This window comes from Podarcis cretensis (genome assembly GCF_951804945.1).
Source record: "Podarcis cretensis genome assembly, chromosome: 8".
Taxonomy (NCBI): Eukaryota; Metazoa; Chordata; class Lepidosauria; order Squamata; family Lacertidae; genus Podarcis; species Podarcis cretensis.
This window is the reverse complement of record NC_137177.1, coordinates 73266687-73288524: the sequence shown is the minus strand read 5'-3', so window position 1 is coordinate 73288524 and position 21838 is coordinate 73266687. Positions and strand designations below refer to the sequence as shown.

At 47.2% G+C, this 21838-nt stretch overlaps 1 protein-coding gene across 3 annotated transcripts in view; it reads right to left on the bottom strand.

The window, feature by feature from the left end:
* SLC35E2B (solute carrier family 35 member E2B) overlaps positions 1-21838 on the bottom strand; it is a 29612-nt gene that overhangs the window by 6362 nt on the left and 1412 nt on the right. The window contains exons 1-8 of one of the 3 annotated variants that reach the window (XM_079987136.1): positions 20936-21059; positions 11339-11858; positions 9430-9565; positions 8425-8552; positions 7659-7779; positions 6287-6340; positions 4064-4136; positions 2811-2956 (exon numbers count right to left, since the gene is read on the bottom strand). In XM_079987136.1, coding sequence (XP_079843262.1) covers positions 2811-2956; positions 4064-4136; positions 6287-6340; positions 7659-7779; positions 8425-8552; positions 9430-9565; positions 11339-11678 — 998 coding nt within the window. In that variant the 5' untranslated portion in view covers positions 11679-11858; positions 20936-21059. Of the gene's footprint in view, positions 1-2810; positions 2957-4063; positions 4137-6286; positions 6341-7658; positions 7780-8424; positions 8553-9429; positions 9566-11338; positions 11859-15329; positions 15403-20935; positions 21060-21838 lie in introns of those variants that run through there. The other 2 variants (XM_079987138.1, XM_079987137.1) reach the window with 2 other exon arrangements.

Genomic DNA, 21838 nt, shown 5'->3' with positions numbered 1-21838 from the left:
TCTCCTTCTGGCTCCTGAGTTTTATCAGCCAGACCCAGCAGTTTACAGCCGTTTATGGCTTTCTTCGCCCTCACAAAGGTGCACGACCCAAAGTGGTTTATCAATCAATCCTCCTTCCCAGGATACCCTGTGAAGTGTAGTTCTGTGAGGAGAATAGGGCTCTCCTAACAACTTGCAGCACCCTTTGCAAACTACAGCTCCCAGGATCCTTTGGGGGAAGCCATGACCGTTTAAAGTGGTATAGTGGTGCTTGAAACGTATGGGGCCTACATTATGTTCTGGGGAGACTCATGGGGTTGTATGCAATGCGAGACCTACCTAGAGATACGATGGGGAATTGAACTGGAGATCTTCTGCTCAGTGGTAAAGCAGATGCTCTACCACTGAGCTATGCCCCCTCCAGTCCCCCACAAGGGCCAAATTAAGTGTTTGCATTCAGGAGTTTTAGCCCTGGCTCTTCTGCTCCATGACCATTGTTAAGTTTCAGCTTCCAATATAGGGAAGGGCTAATCAGGTTGGCAGAACTTGCACCCCACCATGCTGTCTTTCTCGCTCGTTAAAACAGCAGGTAAATAAGGAAATCTTTGCCCATGTACTGCAAATTATCCAGCAACCTATTATTATTAGCTGTTGGTATTAACAACATTCATCAGTCACTTTATACTGAAGACAAAACGCCAGAGCAACTTGACAAGATAAATTACAACAAAATTAAAGCAAATTAGAACCAGAAAACTTTTAAAACTTTCAAAACCCATAAAACACTCATCCAGTTGCAAAGTCCTACCCACTCTACGAAAATACGAACACCACCATGGGAGACCATGTTAATTACCGTATTTTTCGCTCTATAACACGCACCTGACCGTAACACGCACATAGTTTTTAGAGGAGGAAAACAAGAAAAAAATATTCTAAATGAAACAGTGGATGTATGATTTTTGTGGTTCATGCTGTGGCCACAGACATATGATCTGACGGTGAGTTTGGGGTAGCCAGTGCAAAAATCCTGAGGATCCATGTGGATCCATGCTTTGTAACCACGTTTTTGCGCCATTGTGGCCCCATGAAACAGTGGGTGCGTGTGTGTTTTTTGGTGCAGGCTGTAGCCATGGACATGCTATGTGATCTGATGGTGAATTTGGGGTGACCCAGTGCAAAAATCCTGAGGATCCATGTGGATCCGTGCTTTGTAACCACGTTTTAAGTGGGGAGGAAGGAAAAGCACTCAAGGGACAAGGAGCACGTGTGGGGGGGGGGTGGAGAAGGAGCTTTTCGGGGAGCTGAGCGGGGAGGAAAAGAGCACTGTTGCTTTAAAGGTATACTTAAGGTATTTGCCCTGTGCCTGGGGGTTTTTCCATTTAACAGTTTGCAGCCTGTTCCTTCCGCTCCTTGTTTTGAGGCAGAATAGATTTGAGCAAGTGAGCAGGACTTGAATTGCAGGGAATTCGCCATTAGCTGTGTAAAAGCGCTCCTCCTTGCAGCCTTCGACAGTGGTGCCCCGCAAGACGAATGCCTCGCAAGACGAAAAACCCGCTAGACGAAAGGGTTTTCTGTTTTTCAAGGCGCTTCGCAAGACGAAAATGTCTTGCGAGTCTTGCGAGTTTTTTCCCTTTTTTCCCCTTTTTCTAAGCCGCTAATAGCGCTAATCCACTAAGCTGCTAATAGGGATGCTTCGCAAGACGAAAAAACCGCTAGACGAAGAGACTCGCGGAATGGATTATTTTCGTCTTGCGAGGCACCACTGTACTTTGTTTGTACACGTGGCTACTGGTATCAGTGATAAGCAGCCACCAGCAGCAATAGAATGGAGCACAAAAAAGCGATAGGGGCACTAGGACCCAGACAATGCTCAAATCTATCCTGCCTGAAAACAGCTGAGAAGAGGGGATTTGCCTAGTTTTCCCCTCTCCCTCATCCCGTTCCCTCCCCAGCCTTTTTTTTTTACTTCCTGGTTTTCACTGCACTTGTGGCTGAGAGCTCCAGGTTGGTTTTTTTTTTTGCTGCTGGTTGCTTAAATTTTATCCTTCCTGATCCAAGTCCTCCTGTGCCCTGCTGTCCCTCTGCAGCCTCATTGCTCCATTTAGAGAGAGCGCGGACCTTTGCTAGCTGAGGCTGCAGCAGCTGTTGCTGGCTACTTTAAAAGCGCCTGCTGGCTTTGAACCGCCTGCCTCCTCCCAGCTCGCTATGGCTCCCGTCTGTCCCTCCTCCCGCGTAAGCGGCTGTTGCCCGCTTTGCTGCCATGGCTCTCCTTCCCTCCCTCCTCCCTGGCTCCTCCGAGCCGTAGGTCGCTTTAAAGCAAGCAAAGCGAGAGCCTCGTAGAGCTTTGCTTACTTTCAGAGAGCCCCTCCTCTTGGCTGTAAAGCAAGCAAAGCTAGAGCCATGCAAAAGCCCTGCAAGCGGCTCCCGCTTTGCTTGACTGACTCTGATCCAGTGCATTCGCTCCGTAACATGCACAGGCATTTCCCCTTACTTTCTAGGAGCAAAAAAGTGCGTGTTTTGGAGCGAAAATTACGGTAACCAAAGGCCTTAGTCTAGCATCTGCAGATGGACAAGGATGGCTCCAGGCGGGTCTCCCTGGGGCAAGCATTCCACAGATGGGGAGCCACCACTGAAAAGGCCATCCTCCGCACCCTTAGGGTTGACCTACCAGGCAGCAGATCTCAACCTACTGCCAGTGGTCACCTGGTGTAAGGCGCCATAAGAGACCCATCTCTGGTCAAAAAGGCAAGGAAATCCATTGTTTAAATATATGCACACAAATCTTTTTTTCAAAAACCCCAAGACAAAATGCAAGGGGGATTCTTAACCTGAAAGTCACAGGGGAAATCTTTCCCATCAAGGCATAGGCTGTAACACTTTGGAGATGAAACAGCACTCCGTCTATCAGAAGCAGCACGACGACGTCCTGGTTGTACTGGAAGCTCTTCCCGCTTCTCCCAATTACTGGCACGTCCTAAGAAGAAAGGAAAAAGAAAAGAAAAAGGAAGATAGATGAGAGGCAGTGAAGGCTTCATTAAAACGCACAGAAAAGGGATCGCTGAAAAGTAAGGAAACACAGGAAGGTGCCTTGTACTGAGTAAGACCATTGATCCATATAAGCTCAGTATTGTTGACTCTGGTTGGCAGCAGCTCTCCAGGTTTTCAGATTCTGGACACTCGCATGTGTTTTTCTTACATTATTCAGATTTAGATGGTTTCCATTATGTGCAGTATTGCTCCCTGCATAATTCTCCTAGGGACAGATTTCTTACAGGGATGTTTCAAAGACAGTTTCCTTTTTGAGCAGCAGGGAGAAAAATTGTGGCCTGCTGATGGATGCAGACAAAATACACCCCCTATAAGGTTTCATATGAACACACAAAGCTGCCTTGTATGGAGTCAGACCATTAGTCCATCTAGCTCAGTGCTGTCTACACTGACTGGCAGCAGCTCTCCAGGATTTCAGACATGGATCTCACCCAGCCCTACCTGGAGAGGCCAGGGATTGAACCTGGCACCTTCTGCATGCCAAGCCGATGCTCTGTCACTAACCTCTGGCCCTTCATTGCTAGAGGTCAGAGTCCACAGGTTCCCTCCCCATCCTTGCTTTATGGCGATCAGAGCCCTTCACGTACAGCATGTCAGTATAATCCCCACAACACCTTACAGTGGTACCTCAGGTTAAATACTTAATTCGTTCCGGAGGTCCGTACTTAACCTGAAACTGTTCTTAACCTGAAGCACCACTTTAGCTAATGGGGCCTACTGCTGCTGCCGCGCCACTGGAGCATGATTTCTGTTCTCATCCTGAAGCAAAGTTCTTAACCTGAAGCACTATTTCTGGTAAGCAGAGTCTGTAACCTGAAGCGTATGTAACCCAAGGTTACCACTGTAATACAAGCTGGCATTCTTCTCCCCATACTGCTGATCTGGAGGAGGCAAGTAGAGGCCGGGGAACACTAGCTTGTTTACGGCTGCTTAGTAACAGAGGCAAGATTTGAATTTGGGTGCTTTGAAAATGGAGCAGGACTCTTAGTTTATAGTGGGGTTGGAGGAGGAAGAATGCACAAAAAAATCTCACCATGAAAAAGATCCAAGCTGGAATCAGCATGATCACTGCGGCTGCACTGGTGTAGAACTGAAGCTCAGGAGCGCTATGGAAGTGGTGTTGGTTGGGGAGAATTAATCAAGTGAAATTAGCATTTTGCATGGGCTGCAATGGAAATAACAGTCAGAAGAATGAAACGGGAGATACCCAAACTCAATACACTGCTGAAACTGCAGATGATCTTTAAAAGCAAAACAAAATAAGCTGTGACAGAGCGATGAAGGGTTACCCACAGCAGTGGTCCATATGTACGGTTCCTTGTTAGTTTCTGTTTGCCACTGAGCAGCTGCCTTTGGAGTCACAGGACTCTGTTTACATTCCAGGGATTCCAGGCTATTGGAAGTCTCACGGGAGAAGGGAGACGGATGTGACATACTGGTTTCTCTGTTCCTTTGTTTCAGTTGCTCTTTGCTCTCACAGGGAGAGGATGTATTTACCCATCATACTTTTAAAGCATGAAGTGTGGTTAGTTAAAGGTGCTGGGAATTGTAGCTCCATATGAATAAACTACAGTTCCCAGGATACTTTTTGAGGGGGTGGGGAATGTGCTTTAAATGCATGGAAGGTGCATGGCTTATGCTGGGCATCAACACATACAAAACGCTCCAGCTGCACTATAGATTTACAGTAGGATCATGCCAATTTAACAGTCATGGCTTTCCCCAAATAATCCAGGGAGCTGTAATTTTTTATGGGAGCAGAGAGTTGTTAGGAGACTCCTATTCCCCACATTTCCAGAATGGCACTACCCAGGGAATTCTGGGAACTGTAGCTCTGGGAGGGGAACAGGGTCCTCCTAACAACTTTCAGCACCCCTTAACAAACTACAGTTCCCAGGATTCTTCAGGGAAAGCCATCACTGTTAAAAGTGGTACAGTTCCCAGAGTTCCCTGGAGACTGGGAAACCACTCTGGGAATTTCAGCTCTATGAGAGGAAATAGATTGTCGATCACTCTGAAAATGGGATGCCTTTGGAGCCTGCTTTCAGAGGGGACTGAATGAGTGACCAAGCTTCCCACATGGAAAGCAGTTGCGCAGCCAATCCAGATTTTTCTCTCCTTGCCCCATATATGATGTCAGGTGGACACGCTTAGGGGAAATAGCCTTGGGTGCCAAACTGGAACCCTTACTAGGCCCCGTTTAGGTCCTGGGCTGGAAATTCCACACCCCAGGCTTAGAGACCTGCTTAATTCTTTTAGATACAAATCCTGCTAAATGAAACAAAATTCAACACAGGAACAAACAAGCTTCTTTCAGAGGGCAGCTACAGCCTGCTTTGCATGCTTATCTGATCACGTCCAGTAAATCAGAGATCAGGGGAAGCCTGATTAGCCCTGGCCGGAGAACCAAAAGGCCCGTTGTCTGTAACAGGCAGCTCAGTCCAGAAAAAACACAGGGGGGAAGAAGCTGCTGGGTTGGGCCAAGTGGCCCATCTGGTCCAGCATTCTGTTATCACAGTGGCCAACCAAATGCCTCTGAGGAGCAACTCTCGCCACTAGTGATTCCCAGCCAATTCAGAGGCATTCAAAAGTGAAAGTAGAACAGAGTTATTGTTGATCTGGTGGAACGCTCTGCCACAAGAGACTAGGGCTCTGCGGGACTTGACATCTTTCCGCAGGGCCTGCAAGACAGAGCTGTTCCACCAGGCCTTTGGCCAAGGCACAGTCTGACCCCCTCCTTTGGCAATCCTCACAGAACTCTAGCCCAATGGTTGCCATTAATCTGATTTGAATTGATTTTAGAATGAATTGATTTTAGAATGCTGTGTTACTTTTATTGTTGTTAGCAGCTCTGAGCCCAGCTTCGGCTGGGGAGGGCGGGATATAAATAAAATTTTGTTTTTATTATTGTTATTAGCAGCCACGGATAGCCTTCTCCTTCCTGATTTTGTCTAATCCTCAATAATCCGTGCTGTCTTGGGCTGATGCGAGTTGGAGTCCAATGACACCTGCAGGGCATCACATGGAAAACCCTCGCAGTAACCCAAACGATGAGAAGAGTCCCAGCCCTCTCACATACTAGGAGCCAAGGAACTCGCTAAGACCTCTGTGATGAAAGAGATGGAGTTAGGACGGCTCTGAGAGCCCTCCTAAACTGGCTGCTGTCCTCTGAGGGAGCTGGCAAAACAAGAAGGACTCACCAATAGTTCATCAACGCGGAGGGGTTTTTGGTTTCTGAAATACGACAGGTACTTACGAGAAGCGATACTTGTCTCCGCTGAGCAGTTTTTTGGAGAAAACGTTCTGCAAGCTGCAAGGGGGGAGGAAACCGCACATTTGTTTATGAGAAGGAACATGGTTTGTGTGCGCGTGCAGGCGTATATGTGTGTGTGCGTGGAATGATTATTATTATTTATTAGACTTGCTGCTACGCAAAGGTCTCCAACCAAGTTGCAGAACACATCGCTGGGTGGCCTGAGGCCTGTCGCTAATTCTCAGCCTAACCTACCTCACAGAGCTGTTGCAAGGAAAACTGTGTAAGCCACACTGAGCCCCTTTGTGGGAAGGTAGGCTATAAATGCAGTAAGCAGGTAAATAAATTTAGGAACAGAAGCAGAAATACATTACAGGTGCATCCCCCCTCCACTTATGCACCCCCCACTCACGCATGACTATTTCACATGCCGTGAAATAAATAACTAAATGAATAAATGGGCCTTCCCTCGCTCAGGGCTGCTGCTGGCTTGAGGGAAGGCAGCCTTTGATCAACCAGTGGCACGGGGTGGGGGGGCCTTCTCTCTGCCTCTGCCGTGCAGGTGCATCCTGGCACCAGTTTCACTGGGCACCTTTCCTGTCCCTCCGCCTCCTTGGCCAGCCACAGCCGCTGTGTGCGCTGGCAGCCTTCAGGGAGGCAGGCAGGCTCGGTACAGGCCGGGCAGCAGCTGCAAGCAATTTCCAGGGTGGGTCTCTCTCTCTCCTCCCCATGTGCCCTCCCTATTCAAGTGTGGTGCTCCCCACTTTACACGATTCCACTTTCTAGGCACGCAGGGGCCCGGAACATAACTTCCGTCATGTAAGTGGGGGGGATGCCTGCATACCATGAACAGAATTAATGGAATTATAGAACTGTTAGGAGTTGAAGAGGACCCAAAAGGTCCTCTGGCCCGGCCCCTATAACTCAAATAAAACACCTGTGATTCATATCTATATCTACTACATGCACACGGACATATGCACATTAACAGCCACAGGAAACACACACTCTCTCTCTCTCTCTCTCTCTCTCTCTCTCTCTCTCTCTCTCTCGGTCTGCCTGTCTATCTCTCTCTCTTTCTTGTATACACACACACACTCATCTCACACACTTCTGTCTGCAGTCTCCAATATACCGTATTTTCCTGTGTATAAGACTCTATTTTTTCCTTAGAAATAATAGGCCAAAATTGCAGGTCGTCTTATACACGGATAGCAGAGGGGGGATGGGCGATTGATGGCAGCAGCCAGTAGGAGATTGGCAGCGGCAATTTGGGCAACCCCCCCCCCCAATTTATTTATTTATTGCGGTCCTAAAAAATAGGGGTCGTCTTATACATGAGGGCATGTTATATACGGAAAAATACAGTACTTACCAGTCCATGATGTTTGTAGACAAAGCTGCGGAGAAGCCTAGGACGTTGAAGCTCAGCTCCGTTGCAGTGCACAAAGCAAGCCCTCCCATGACGGGGAGAAGAGACAGGTTTACAAGCAATCCTTGGTGGTGGGAAGGGGTTGATCGGAGAGGGAGGGGGCAGGAGGCAAAGAGGGGAAAAAACAGATCCAAACAAAAACAGGTTAAAAAAAATACACACTGCATTTTTAAAGGCAATAAATTGGGCCACGGCCATATTTCCAAAGCTGCTTATCATTTGGGTCATGTTATGTAAGCTCAGGGACCAGAGATTGGGCTGACCTGTCGATATTTAGGATGGACAGATTAGGACAAACAGAAGGGAGCCCTTCTTCACATATAGGATTTGCTGCCCCAACAGCCTGGCTTGCAAGTGGATTTGGCTGGTGGTCTGGAGCCTTATCTCCCCTTGTCCCCTGTTGGTTCCACCTGGGCAAAGATTGACAGGTGGGCATATCCCAAAGACAGCAGGTGAGCCTTTCTCGCCTAGCACCATGCAAGGGGCTTCGCAAGAGTTACCATTTCCAGAGTGGTTTTACAGACAATTCTCTGCTCCCAGGGAACTCTGGGAGTTGTAGCTGTATAAGGGGAATGGGGGCTCTTAACCCCTCTCAGCACCCTTAACAGAGTTCCCAGGATGCTTTGGAGGAAGCCATTACTGTTTAAAGTGACGTGATACAGCTTTAAATGGATAGTGTAGATGCGGCCTAAGTTTCAGCAAGACTTACCTGTGTACTCTCCTAAAATCATGCGGGACATGATGACGGTAAAAATGGGGGCGGAGCTTTTCACTGTCTCAGCAAAGGAGACAGCTACGTTCTTCAGACTGACTAGGCCCAAGACCACAGTTGCAAACCTGAAAAGAGAAGAGGGGTAACAAAGTTTTAAATAACACAGTTTTTTTTTTTTTTTTGTATAAAAGCAAAACAGCCATTCTCAGCTGCTTACAACATGTTTAGATATGCACACTTTCAGGGGGAAATATATCTTTAGAAAGGCATATTTCTGAGAAAATATATTCAGAATGACATATTTAAATAGGGATTGAAGTATGGATTCTCATGCAATTTTAAAAAGAAATTCACAGACTGACAAATGAACACATGCAAAAGTGAAGCAGACTTGAATCTGTTCATTCCAATGCAAGATATAAAGTAGCCACATTATTTCATATATATATATATTTATGAACAAATAAATAAATGACAAGGACACCTCTCCTTAGGGGTCAGCAACCTCAGTCTTGCAGGCCAAATGTGGCCCTCCAGTCCTCTCTATCTGGCCCTCAGAACTCTCTTCGAGCATTTTTGCCTGGCCAGATGATGTCTTTGAATTCATAATGTGTGTGTGTGTGTGTAAGCTAGCTCAGCAGGGAAAGGTAAAAATTTACATGTATTGCCCTGGCCACTTTTTTTTAAAAAAAAAAAACTTCTGGCCGCATCCACCCCTAGCATGGGGCCCTCAGAATGTTGCCCATAAGTGAATATGGCCTTTAGAATTAAAAGCAACAACAACAAAATCCCCATTCTTGCTGCTCAGGTGGACATTCTCCTTTGCGTTGAAACAGAGGTCCAGATTCAAGATCTGAGCTGAAAGAGTGTGTGTGACCTTTTGATTACTTTATTGCATTTTTTTTATTACTGATGAAAGATACCACCTCCTTTTTAGACAGTGGGAAAAGGAACGGTGGTTTCCCCATCCCTGCCTTAGAAAGATTTCTAGCCGCTTCTTACCTCATCAGCCCGACAAACAACATGATCATGAGGAAGTTGGGAGGGTATGAGACGCGGGTCTTATGCTGGTAGAGGCAGCAAGGGACAAACATTTTGACACAGCCGATGAAAGTGGTAGACAGCATCTGAACAGCACCTGGGAGGATCAGAGCCAGAATGAGACAGATCCTTACCTCCCCCTGTTGCTCTCCCTCCCATTCAAAAAACCTGCACGTAAGGCTTGGTTATGCTCTATGATAAATATGGGGCTTGAACATTCAAACACCCCATAGACCCTGGGTCTCGTCTTACCGTTTTGGTGGGGAGGGCTCAGTGGCACAGCATCTGCTTCTCATGCAAAAGGCCCCACATTCAATCCCAGGCATCTCCATGTAGGGCTGGGGGAGACTCACAGAGCTTCTGTTCCTAGAGCAGTTTAATCATCAAGGCTTCTTCCCAGGGAATTCTGGGAATTGTAGCCCTGTGAGGGGAATTGGGGCCTCTTCAACGTCTCTCAGCACCCTTAACAGACTACAGCTCCCAGGATTCTCTGGAGGAGGCCATGAATGTTTAAATGCTGCTTTAAATATATAGTGCAGAAGGGCTGTTGCCTGGATACAACTCAAGATATATATCCCACTGTTACTCAAACACACACAAATAAACCATGTATACTGGTTGCAACCGTCAGCTTGCCACTTAAAAGAACAACAAACAAACAAACAAACAAACAAACAAACAAACAAACAAACAAACAAACAAAGGTTTGCTCCAAGCTATGTTAGTCAGGCTGCAGTAGTACCATGGGCATCAAGTGAGCAGGCCTCCTCTAACTCCAGCCCCGTTGGTTTCAAAGGGATTAAAAAGTTACTAACTTAGTCTAGATCCAACCCATTTTGTACACCAGGGATGGGGAACTGGTGTCCCCACAGATGCTGAAGGAGTCCCTCAGCCACAGTCTGCACGGCCAACAGTCAGGGATGATGGGAGTTGTAGTGTGGCAAGATCTGGAGCTTCCCCACCCTGACCAAAACTTTGTATACAAGGTGTGGGGAACCTTTTGCCTTCCAGATGTTGCTGAACTGCAACCCTCAGGATGATGGAAGCTGTAGCTTGGCAACATCTGGAAGGCCAAAGGTTCCCCAGACCATTTTCACAGAGCCATAGGATCGTAGAACAGGTAGCTCACAACTTACATGCATTTAACTTGGGCGCATTCAGCTGGACAAGTATTAAAATAAGGGGGGGGGAGACAGGGGGGGCATCTGAGGAAAAAAAAATTAGCAATCCCACCTGCCATGGGACCTAAAGTGTTTTGACTATATGTGGTTGTCGCTTTGTGCCCTATCACAACCTAGGACCCTCGTACCTACGGGACCGCCTCTCCTGGTATGCCCTACGGAGGACCTTAAGATACATATATAGCAACACCCTAGAGGTCCCAGGCCCTAAGGAAGTTAGATTAGCCTCAACCAGAGCCAGGGCCTTCTCAACACTGGCTCCGGCCTGGTGCAATGCTCTGTCTCATGAGACCAGGGCCCTGCGGGATCTGATTTCTTTCCACAGGGCCTGTAAGACAGAGTTGTTCCACCTGGCTTTTGGCTTGGTTGGAATCAGTTTGATTCCCTCCCCTCTTTCTTTTTTCTTTCTCTTCCTATGAAGAGATTGCACCCTAATGTTTTAATGTTGTATCTTAATCTTTTAAATTGTATTTTAATCAACTTGTTTTTATTATTGGTTGTTAGCCGCCCTGAGCCCGGTCTTGGCTGGGGAGGGCGGGATATAAATAAAAAAATATTATTATTATTATTATCATCATCATCATCCCTGGAATGTAACCCCTGAGTAAGCTGAGAGACGCCTGCATTGTAGAGCAGGAAGGAACTCAAAAAGTCATCTGGTTTGACCCCCTGAAAGAAGAAGTAGTTACCCAGCATGCTCGGCTCCCCTTCCAGCAGCGAAAGGATGTACTTGTTAAGAAAAAGTGTGCAAAAGCTGAAGAAAAACCACAAGGTGAGGTAGATGAGTGCATGGGAGTTCCAGATGCCCAGGTCCGACTCAATGACAGTGGTTTCAGTGATGGTGATCTTCAAAACGTTCTCCTCCGGGACGCTTTCGCTCCTGGCGATGACATACTTCTCGTTCCGGGAATGGAAGAAGGAGCCGAGCTGGAAAAACCCTTTGCTTTTGGGCTTCTCCTCCAGGAGAGAAGCAGCAGCGGCGACACCATCAGCATTCTCCAAATTCTGGACGCTTGCAAGGGAGGCCATCTTGAGGCCCCAAAACAACCGTTGTTTGGTCTGGGCCCAGCGAACATCGGCCAAATGCGAAGCTCTGCTTAAGTGGGGAGAAAGGTTCAGCGCCTCCAGCAGTCCACACAGGCTATCCTCCAAAGTTGTTCTTGCTCACAGGGAACTTCAAGTGCTCTTTCCAGAGTACACTTCCATTCCCTGCATTAAACAAATAAATAAATATTTTTAAAAATCAATTTTAAAAAAAAATTAAAGAAACACCCCTCCCCTAAAAGGTCTGTGAAATTTGATTTCACATTTCCTAAGGATTATGATTTCAGAAGCTAGTCTAGTCATTATTATTATTATTATTACTACTATTATTATTATTTTACTGTGTTCCATAAAATGTGTTCTTATAGTTGTGCACCGCCCTGGGATCTTTTCATAAAGGGCAGTCTATAAAACTGAATAAATAAATAAGAAATACTAGTCCACAGTCAGTGTTGTATACTGGTTAGAGTATCACGCTAGGACCTGGGTGACCAGGGTTCAAATCTCCCACTAAGCCATGAAGCTCAGTGGCAGTGTTAGAAACTGGGATAGAAAAGCTAGGAGCCAAATGGCTTTGGGGCCTGGGTTGTGGGCGCCAAAACAGAATGTCTAGTCACCACTGGGGGCTGGGGCCAGCAACACTTTTTATTTATTATTTTGGTAAGCGTGAATTAATATGCAATTCACTTAAGTGACACATTGTTAATATCACATTTTTAGCAGAAACTGTTAATGCATGTTTACTTTGGTGTTTACAATAAAAATATTGGTGCCATACTTCAGTTTTCAAAACACTCTACTCTTTATTGTTAAACTCCTTAACATATTCGAGATTCAGGTAGGCAGCCGTGGTGGTCTGAAATAAAAAATAAAATAAAATTGTCTAGTAGCACCTTATAGACCAGCGAAGTTTGTTCTGGTATAAGCATTTGTGTGCATGCACACATCTTCAGATACAAACTTAGTTGGTCTATAAGGTGTTACTAGACAATTTTTTATTATTTTTATTCCTATCTTTAACATATACTTCGAGGCTTCAAAGCACATCCGTTTCAGCAATCCTTGAGTGTCAGCCGGGCGCAAAAAAATGCCACCCGGACTTTTTGAGGTGCTCACAAACAGAGAATCTTTAGGTGCAAAATGCGCCTGGCGCCCTGCTAATTTCAAACACTGCTCACTGGGTGCCCTTGGGCCAGTCAGGGCCTCTCAGCCTAACCTACCTCACAAGGTTGTTGTGAGGATTAAACACAGAGGGAGGAGAACCATGTATGCCACCATGTAAGGTGAGATATAAATGCAATAAATAATAACAAATAATAACATCTGTGTCAGCCTGATGTTTTCAGGAAGGATCAGTGGAATAGAGCAGCGGTTCCCATCTGGTGGTCTGTGGACCCCAGACACATCTCATTCAGGGGGTCTGTGGCACCATTCACATAACAAAAACTACTATAGAGATATCAAAAATTTCAAAAGTAGGCGGTTCATGACTTTTTAAAAACTGGGGGTCCTCAGTACTTAACTGATTGGGAACCACTGGTATAGGGAATCTGCTTTGCAGCTTTGATCCCTAGTATCTCCAGGATAGGGCTGGCCATATCCCCCTCTCTGAAACCCTGGCAAAACGCTGCCAGTCTGAGGAGACAATCTGGAGCTAGATGGACCAGTGATCCGACTTCATATAAAGGAGCTTCCCGTGTTACTAATTCACATAATCCCTGACTACTGTATTGACTTGCTGGCTGAGAATTGACAGGGAACACTGCCCAACATTTTGGAAACCACCAAGATGAGGAAAATCTGTTCTCAGCATTCAAAACTCCCATCCTTCTAGGTGCATTTTGCGACAGGGAATTTCATTAACGCAAGCAGTTTCGGAGTTCTGGGCACAGCACTGAGCCTAAGATTTCAGATTAAAACTGCCACTGCTGGAAGAAAAGGAGGGCCTTTTTCTGCCTTCCCACTTCCAGCCACTCTCTGAAGACTGAAGAAGGGACCTTCATAAGAATATTAGGGAGGCGAGCAGGGGGAGTATGGCTTTTTTGCAGATCAGATGAGGACTAGACCATGTGAGAAATGAACATAAGATTTTAGCTGCAGTTCATTCATTTTCAGCTTTGTATTCTTGTTATAAGAAAGCGTGTTATGGACTCCATTGCGGTGCCCATAACATAGGTTTAAGGTGCCATTTAGCTCCTAGTTTTCATCTCTCAGTTTCCAACCCTGGCTGTTCTATAACAATGCAATGCCACCATCTTTGATCCTACAGGAACAAAATCAATTGTACATAGACAAAGTTGTTGGAAGGGACCCCCTAGGGCCATCTAGTCCAACACCCTGCAATGCAGGTAAAAAGGTAAAGGTAAAGGTACCCCTGCCCGTACGGGCCAGTCTTGCCAGACTCTGGGGTTGTGCGCCCATCTCACTTAAGAGGCCAGGGGCCAGCGCTGTCCAGAGACACTTCCGGGTCACGTGGCCAGCGTGACATCGCTGCTCTGGCGAGCCAGAGCCGCACACGGAAACGCCGTTTACCTTCCCGCTGGTAAGCGGTCCCTATTTATCTACTTGCACCCGGAGGTGCTTTCGAACTGCTAGGTTGGCAGGTGCTGGGACCGAGCAGCGGGAGCGCACCCCGCCGCAGGGATTCGAACCGCCGACCTTTTGATCGGCAAGCCCTAGGCGCTGAGGCTTTAACCCACAGCGCCACCTGCGTCCCTGTGATGCAGGAATCACAGCTAAATAATCCTCCCTCCCCACCTTATCCTCAGAAAAAACCCTGTGAGTTGGGTTAGGCCAAGAAAGTGACTGACCCAAGGTCACCCAATGAGCTTAAGGGCTGAGTGGGGATTTCAACCTTGGGCTCCCAGGTCCTAACTTGACACTCTAACCACAGCGGCATAAGAAATAAGTATATCACCAGCCCAACTGGGCACTTTCAAAGCTGAAAATGATTTCCTAGCTACTATCCCTGTGAAATACACAGTTATCAATTCCATTAAAAATGCACGCAATTCTCTGTTAAAATACAATATAGATTCTCTTAAAATACTCTGCTAAATCTGTGTTGATCTTCAGTTCCTCCCCCCCCCTTAAAAACAATAAATCCTTAAAATGCACACAATAGAAGTATTTGCCGTTGAGTTGTCATTCTTAGAAATGTTTACAAAAATGCCAAGTAACGATTCACAGCTGTTTGAACAGACTGGGCTATAGCTCTATAAGTTTTACTCAAGAGTAGACCCACTGAAATTAATGGTCCTAAGGTGATCATACACAAATCGGGCAGTGTGTTTAAATCACAGTATCAGCATGACACTGTGCAAATATACTTAAAAAGTACAATGGGGCTTCATGCCAGTTAAACATGTATAGAATTACAGCCTAATATTTATTTCTTCAGCTGCTTACACACACCCAAATCAAATATTTCGGTTCAAATCCTGAAGGTAGTTGGCAGGGGAGCGTATTTTTGGGATGCAGGGCCTCTTGGGAATTTGAAGCCTCTTGGAGAAACCCACAACAACATTTTAAAGCCGTTGCACAGATCTCGTTCCAAGCACCAGCTCAACAAAACCACAGCGGGTTGACTAAAACTGGCTTCTAGACAAATAAATCAAGAGGTAATGAAATATTTACCCTCTAACCTCCTCAGCAATTTTGCAAGAAGCTGGAAAATGGAACAGGGAAGACGGCTGCCATAAGAACTTTAACCAGTTGGCTGAGCTATTAAGTTGGCATCAAGACAGATGCGGGGGAAGGAAAGAACACAGAACAAGCCAGTGATTATATGCCACGTATTTTGGAAATTCTTTCTCAGCCCCCAATCTCACTCTCTGCCAGAATGTATGTCTGCGTTTTCAAAAACAACGAGGTCGAAAACAATACTTGGTGGCCACTACAGCGGCAAAAAGACACTCATAACATTTCCCAATATTTACCTTGGAACCAAGTAATAGTAGACTGGCCATATATGTATGTATATACTTTCCATACACCCACCTGCATTAGCCATTTAAAACAGTACAATATCACTTTAACAGTCAGGGCCTCCCCCTGGGAACTGTAGTTCATAAAGGGTGCTGAGAGTTGTTAGGAGACCCCCATACCCTCACAGAGCTACGATTCTAGGAGTTGTTCTGGGAAGAGGGATTAACCCACTTCTGGTGAGCATAGTACAGTGGTACCTCCGGTTACGAACTTAATCCATTCCGGAGGTCCGTATGTAACCCCAAACCGCTTGTAACATGAGGCGCGCTTTCGCTAATGGTGCCTCCCACTGCTGCTGCGCTGTCGGTGCACGATTTCCACTTGGGAAATAACTAGGGCAGGAGACCAGCAAAACTGGCTAGTAGCTTTGCTTAGTCTGCAAAGAACGAGGGCAACTCTATAGCCACCTCTTTTGAAGCAGCAATGATAAAATTTAAAGAGCACAGAACCACAAGGGAGCTACGCTCTCATGCCCTGTTTCAACAGGCCTCTGGCCACCCTCTGTTGGAAACGGGACACTTGGCTAGATGGGACTTTTAACCTAATCCAACAGGGTGCTTATTAAGTAAGGAGGAAGATTAGATAAAGTGATGATGGTAAAGGCAAGTCTATCAGCATTCAGTTAGTCACGATTTCTAAACAGACCTTCCATATGCAAAGGCCATTTTGCCTTTTTTTCTTTCCTAATGGGGCAGTTTCAACTTACATAATTCTCAGAGTCAGGGCATAGCTCCAGGCACACAGTTTTTGAGAGGGCATGAACCAGGCACCCCCATGCAGGTGACCCCAGCATAGCCCGGAATGCTGCTCCTTTCTACCCGCCAAGGGCCACATTGACCAGCCGGGCTTCCCCCCCCCCCCGCCCCATAGGCAGGCAGGAGGCACAGAGTGGCCCTGCTTTGCTCTGTCCAGTCCTCACCGTGGCGTCGCTGGCGAGGACTGGGCCAGTTCCCTCTGCCCCACCCTGCGCCCCTGCACACACACATGGTGTAATGGGAATTGGGGTTGCTTGTGCGTAAGCTGCAAACTGCTCCAGGCTGGGTTGTCTGGCCAAAACCTTTCCCTGGCTGGACAGCCCTTACACCGTGGCTGTCTCAATCACTGGCAGAATCCGTCAGTGGGTGTTTCCTGAACTTCTTCCAACATAAAAGCTCTTTGACACCAAGTCTCCGCCTAGCCTCCCTGCGCAGAGTGGGCGTGCCAAGCAGAGGTCCTGTGCTCTCCCCGCTGGTCTCGCTGGCAGAGTCTCGGAGCCCTCCCTCTCAGCCTCCCCTTTCTTCCTGGCGTCATGCTTATTTCCTGCCCCATCGGAAGCTCTCCCTCTCTCCTGGCTGGTTCCCTCTCCGGCGTCATTGGGGAGCCTTGCCTCCACCCTTGGCTCCGGTGGTAGTTCCCTGACACATGGCCTGGACACTGCCAACCAAGATTCCATCAATGGTGTCTCCCAAAAATTTTACATATCACTTGGGAAGATAGGCGAATTAATACCAGTGCACTGGTATGAAGCAAAGATCACCAGTGTCAAAGCAAGGATTCTTCAATATAAACTTCGTTGGATTGGTCATGTTGTTCAGATGCCTGATTATCGTCTTCCAAAGCAACTACTCTATTCCCAACTTAAGAATGGAAAGTGTAATGCTGGTGGTCAACAAAAGAGGTTCAAGGACTCTCTCAAGGCAAATCTAAAAAAAATGTATTATAAACACTGACAACTGGGAAACACTGGCCTGCAAGCTCTCCAATTGGAGAACAGCCTTTACCAAAGGTGCCATGGGCTTTGAAGACGCTCAAACTCAGGATGAAAGGGGGAAATGTGCTAAGAGGAAGGCACGTTTGGCAAACCCTCACCATGATTAACTCCCGCCCAGAAACCTATGTCCCCACTGTGGAAGGACATGTGGATCCAGAATTGGCCTCCACAGTCACTTACAGACTCACTGTTAAGACCGTGTTCATGGAAGACAGTCTTACTTAGCTACGAGTGATCGCCAAAGAAGAAGAAGAGGAACATGTAAAATGCAGAAAGTGTCAGATTTAAACTTGAAAGATCAGGGTTCACACTCAGTGACAAAGCTCTTTGATGATCGACTATATACCCTATCATGGCCTAACCTTGTTGTTGTTGTTTAGTCGTTTAGTCGTGTCCGACTCTTCGTGACCCCATGGACCAGAGAACGCCAGGCCTAACCTACCTGACAGTAATAAATATCATTCTGTACCTAATCACACACAGAGGCAATACGGATCCTGGAAAAAGCTTCCGGATCTAATCCAGGTCAAATGAAGCTCTTGAAATGCAAGAAAAGCAACTGTCTTAGACTTCTTCCAGCAAACACCACCAAGAGTCTCATGACATGTTAAAGATTAACCAATTCTATTATGGCACGTGTCTTCTTTGGACTAGAGTCTTATTGAATCAGATGCATTGGGATTCAAGCCATAGCTGTAATTTAAATACAGAATGATTATTGTAAAGCAGTGATAAGGAACCTTTCTTAGCTTGAGGGCCACCTTCTCTACTGGGCAATCTTCCAAGGGCCAAATGCCAGTGCTGGGCAGGGCCAGAGACAAAATACAGTGGTGCCTCGCAAGACGAAATTAATTCAATCCGCAAGTTTTTTCTTCTTGCGAGTTTTTCGTCTTGCGAAGCACGGTTTCCCATAGGAATGCATTGAAAATCAATCAATGCTTTCCTATGGAAACCGCCTTCAGACCAGGTCCGGGGACAGTCTGTCCCCCGACCTCTTCTGAAGGCTGGGGGGGGGGGACAAGGGCTTTTCTTCCCACCACCAGCCTTCAGAAGGTTGTTCTGAAGGCTGGCGGTGGGAAGAAAAGCCCTTCTCCCCACCTCCCGCCCCGCAAGCTCCGGGGACAGGAGGGCTTTGCTGCCGACCGCCAGCATTTTAAAAGCCCCCGGGACAGCGGAGACTTCTCCGCTGTCCCGGGGCGATCTTAAAATGCTGGTGGGCGGCAGCGAAGTGTTCGCTGCCAACCCCCAGCATTTTAAAAGCGCTCCCTTTCCATGGAGGCGCAAGTTACAGCAACAGCCAAGGCGACATTTTTCCACCTTTGCCGCATCAAGCAGTTGGTCCCTTACCTTTCCCACCCCGACCTGGCCACAGTGATCCATGCGACGGTCATCTCCAGGCTTGACTACTGTAATTCGCTCTACGTGGGGCTGCCCTTGAAGCTGTCCCAGAAACTCCAGGGGGTACAGAATGCTGCAGCGAGGCTCCTTACGGGGTCTCTGCCATGGGAGCATATTCACCCAGTGCTTTTCAAGCTGCACTGGCTCCCGGTGGAGTACAGGGTCAGATTTAAGGTGCTGCTTTTGACCTTTAAAGCCCTTCATGGCCTAGGACCCTCGTACCTACGGGACCGCCTCTCCTGGTATGCCCCACGGAGAGCCTCAAGGTCCATAAATAACAACACCCTAGTGGTCCCAGGCCCTAAGGAAGTTAGATTGGCTTCAACCAGAGCCAGGGCCTTTTCAACTCTGGCTCCGGCCTGGTGGAACGCTCTGCCTCATGAGACCAGGGCCCTGCAGGATCTGATTTCTTTCTGCAGGGCCTGTAAGACAGAGTTGTTCCGCCTGGCCTTTGGCTTGGAGCCAATTTGATTCCCTCCCTCCCTCTCTTTCTTTTTTCTTTTCCTTCTCCTCCTGCGATGAAGCTACATTTTAATATTTTAATGTTCCATTATTTTAATGTTGTATTTTATTTTTGTTTTTAAGTTATAATCATTCCTCTTGTTTTTATTATTGCTTGTAAGCCGCTCTGAGCCCGGCCTTGGCTGGGGAGGGCGGGGTATAAATAAAAATTCTTCTTCTTCTTATTATTATTAATGTGATATGTCTACTGTTAACAATGCCTGCCTCCCCAGGACAAACTGGTCTGTCTCTATGCAAAAGAATAAGCAGCCACAGCTCTGACACCAGAAGCCTATTTGACACCAGAGGAACTGCAAAAGGAGACTCCAGGGTGAAATGACAGTGGATCAAGAGGTTTGATTCTATTGTAGTTGAGGCTTGAATGGAGACACTGGTTTCCTGTCCCACTCGAAAGGCAAAGCTAGGGTGGCAGTCACAAATTATTGGTGTCCTGAATGGTCCCTGTGCTTTCTCCTCATCCATTTCAGTTTCAGCTGAATGGTCAGGGGCTTATTGTTTGTGCTTCTTTCCTGCTGAAACCTGCCATTCACATTTCTGCACACCCACCTGTGCATCTATATTACTGCATTTATATCCCACCTTTGTCCCCAATGAACCCAAGGTAGAGTCCATGGTTTCCCCCTCCTCACTTAGTCCCCACAATAACCCTGTGAGGCAGGTCAGGCTGAGAAGCAGTAGCTGGCCCAAGCTCACCCAGTGATCCTCATGGCTAAGTGGGGGAGATTTGAACCCTGGTTACCCAGATCCTAGTCTGACACACTAACCACTACACCACAACATCAGTGTGCTATTACGTACACGTACACACACACACACACACACACACACACACAGTGTGGATACAGGTACAGAGACACCTCTACATGATCTGGTGAAGTGCCAAAGAGTTTATGGCACAATTAATCCTTTAGGCTGCATACCCACCTAACTTTTTAAAGCACACCCTGCAAGATTCCTGGGGAGCATAGTTTACCCCTCACAGACCTCTTAACAACTTATAGTTCCTGGGATTCTTTGGGAGAGGAAAAATTGTGTGTTAACCCTATTGTGTGCGCACGCAGCCTTACTTTAAGGCGCTAATTTCTGATTCAGTTCCAGGATTAATTCAAATACCACCACTACAATACCACCACTGCCAGCCTTTATTTCAACTGTATCTACCCCCCCCCCCCCTTTACCCTTGGAAGGGGGTGCGTGAGCGGGCTGGTGATCCCTGGTTTAGCCGTTGAGAAATACACCCACCCGTACCCACTTCAATAGTTTGACCACTACATTCAGAGCTCCTGAGCCCTGGCAATAATTCAAAAACCATCCAGGCATCTCCCCGCCCCAAAATTAACAATTGCAAGACGCCGCGGCAGAACTAACCATTCAAAGAGACACACACAAACACGCACCGCGTTGCTGTGCTGAACACACAAAACAATATACAGTATTGCAATCCCTGCAGCGCAGCCCTTGCGGGGGGGGGGTAGGGGGCGCTAAGATTCGCAAATGTCTCCAGCAACTTCCCAAATTTTTTGGGGGGGGAATTACCCCCACCACTGCAATGCAATCGCACAATGCTAGCCCCCGACACACCCACCTGCCTGCGGTCCCGGACAAGTCTTGCCTTCCCCTTCCGCAGCCATGATCACGGCCGCCTCCGCGGATGGAGAAGCCCCGCCTGGTCTGTAAAGGGCTCCTCCTCTGATCGGGCGGAGCAAGGTGTTGTGGGGAGTGAGAAAGAGATCTCAAGGTCCCCGGTTCGAGCCCCACATCGGGCAAAAGATTCCTGGATTGCAGTGGGTTGGACTGGATGACCCTCGCGATCCCTTAACAACTCAGCGATTCTATGAATGCGATGAATACTTTAATTCTCAAGGTGACGGAGAGCGACTGGCACTTAGGACCAGGCTCCTTTGCCCGGCCCCAAACCTGACATCGCAAGGTGACTGTGCCTCAAGGCACGTGCAGAGCGCGACGAATTTCCCGGCATCTCTTTTCCGGGTTGCTGTCGTGAGAGATTTTGCAGCCAAAGATAACTAGCAAGCGTTAGTTAATACAAGAAGGGGCTAGCGATATAACAGAGTTGTAAGTTTCTAGAGACGACTCAGGTCAAACACCCTCACCTTCGGGGAGGGAGGAAATAATGCTTTTTTCTCCTTCTTTCTTTCTTTCGCCGTCATGAAGCTGAAATATTTCCAATAAGCAAGCAAACAAAATATGAGAAATCCAAGTTTCTAGTCCACTTGAGGAAGTCCCCCACTTTCTTTACTCCAACCAAGGAATCAGGAATGAGGGGAAAGATGTGTGAATGTTGTGGCATACACAATATATTTAAAGGACCCCCATCCATAGCCGTCAACTTCCCTTTTTTTGTGGGAAATCCCCTTATTTCAGCGCCGTTTCCCGCTGCTTCCCACTGCTGTCCTGGATTGTTAGATATCCCGTAGACTGTCCCCAGGACAGGTGAGGCTGCTGATCCCTTACTTTTGAGGCTGCTGAT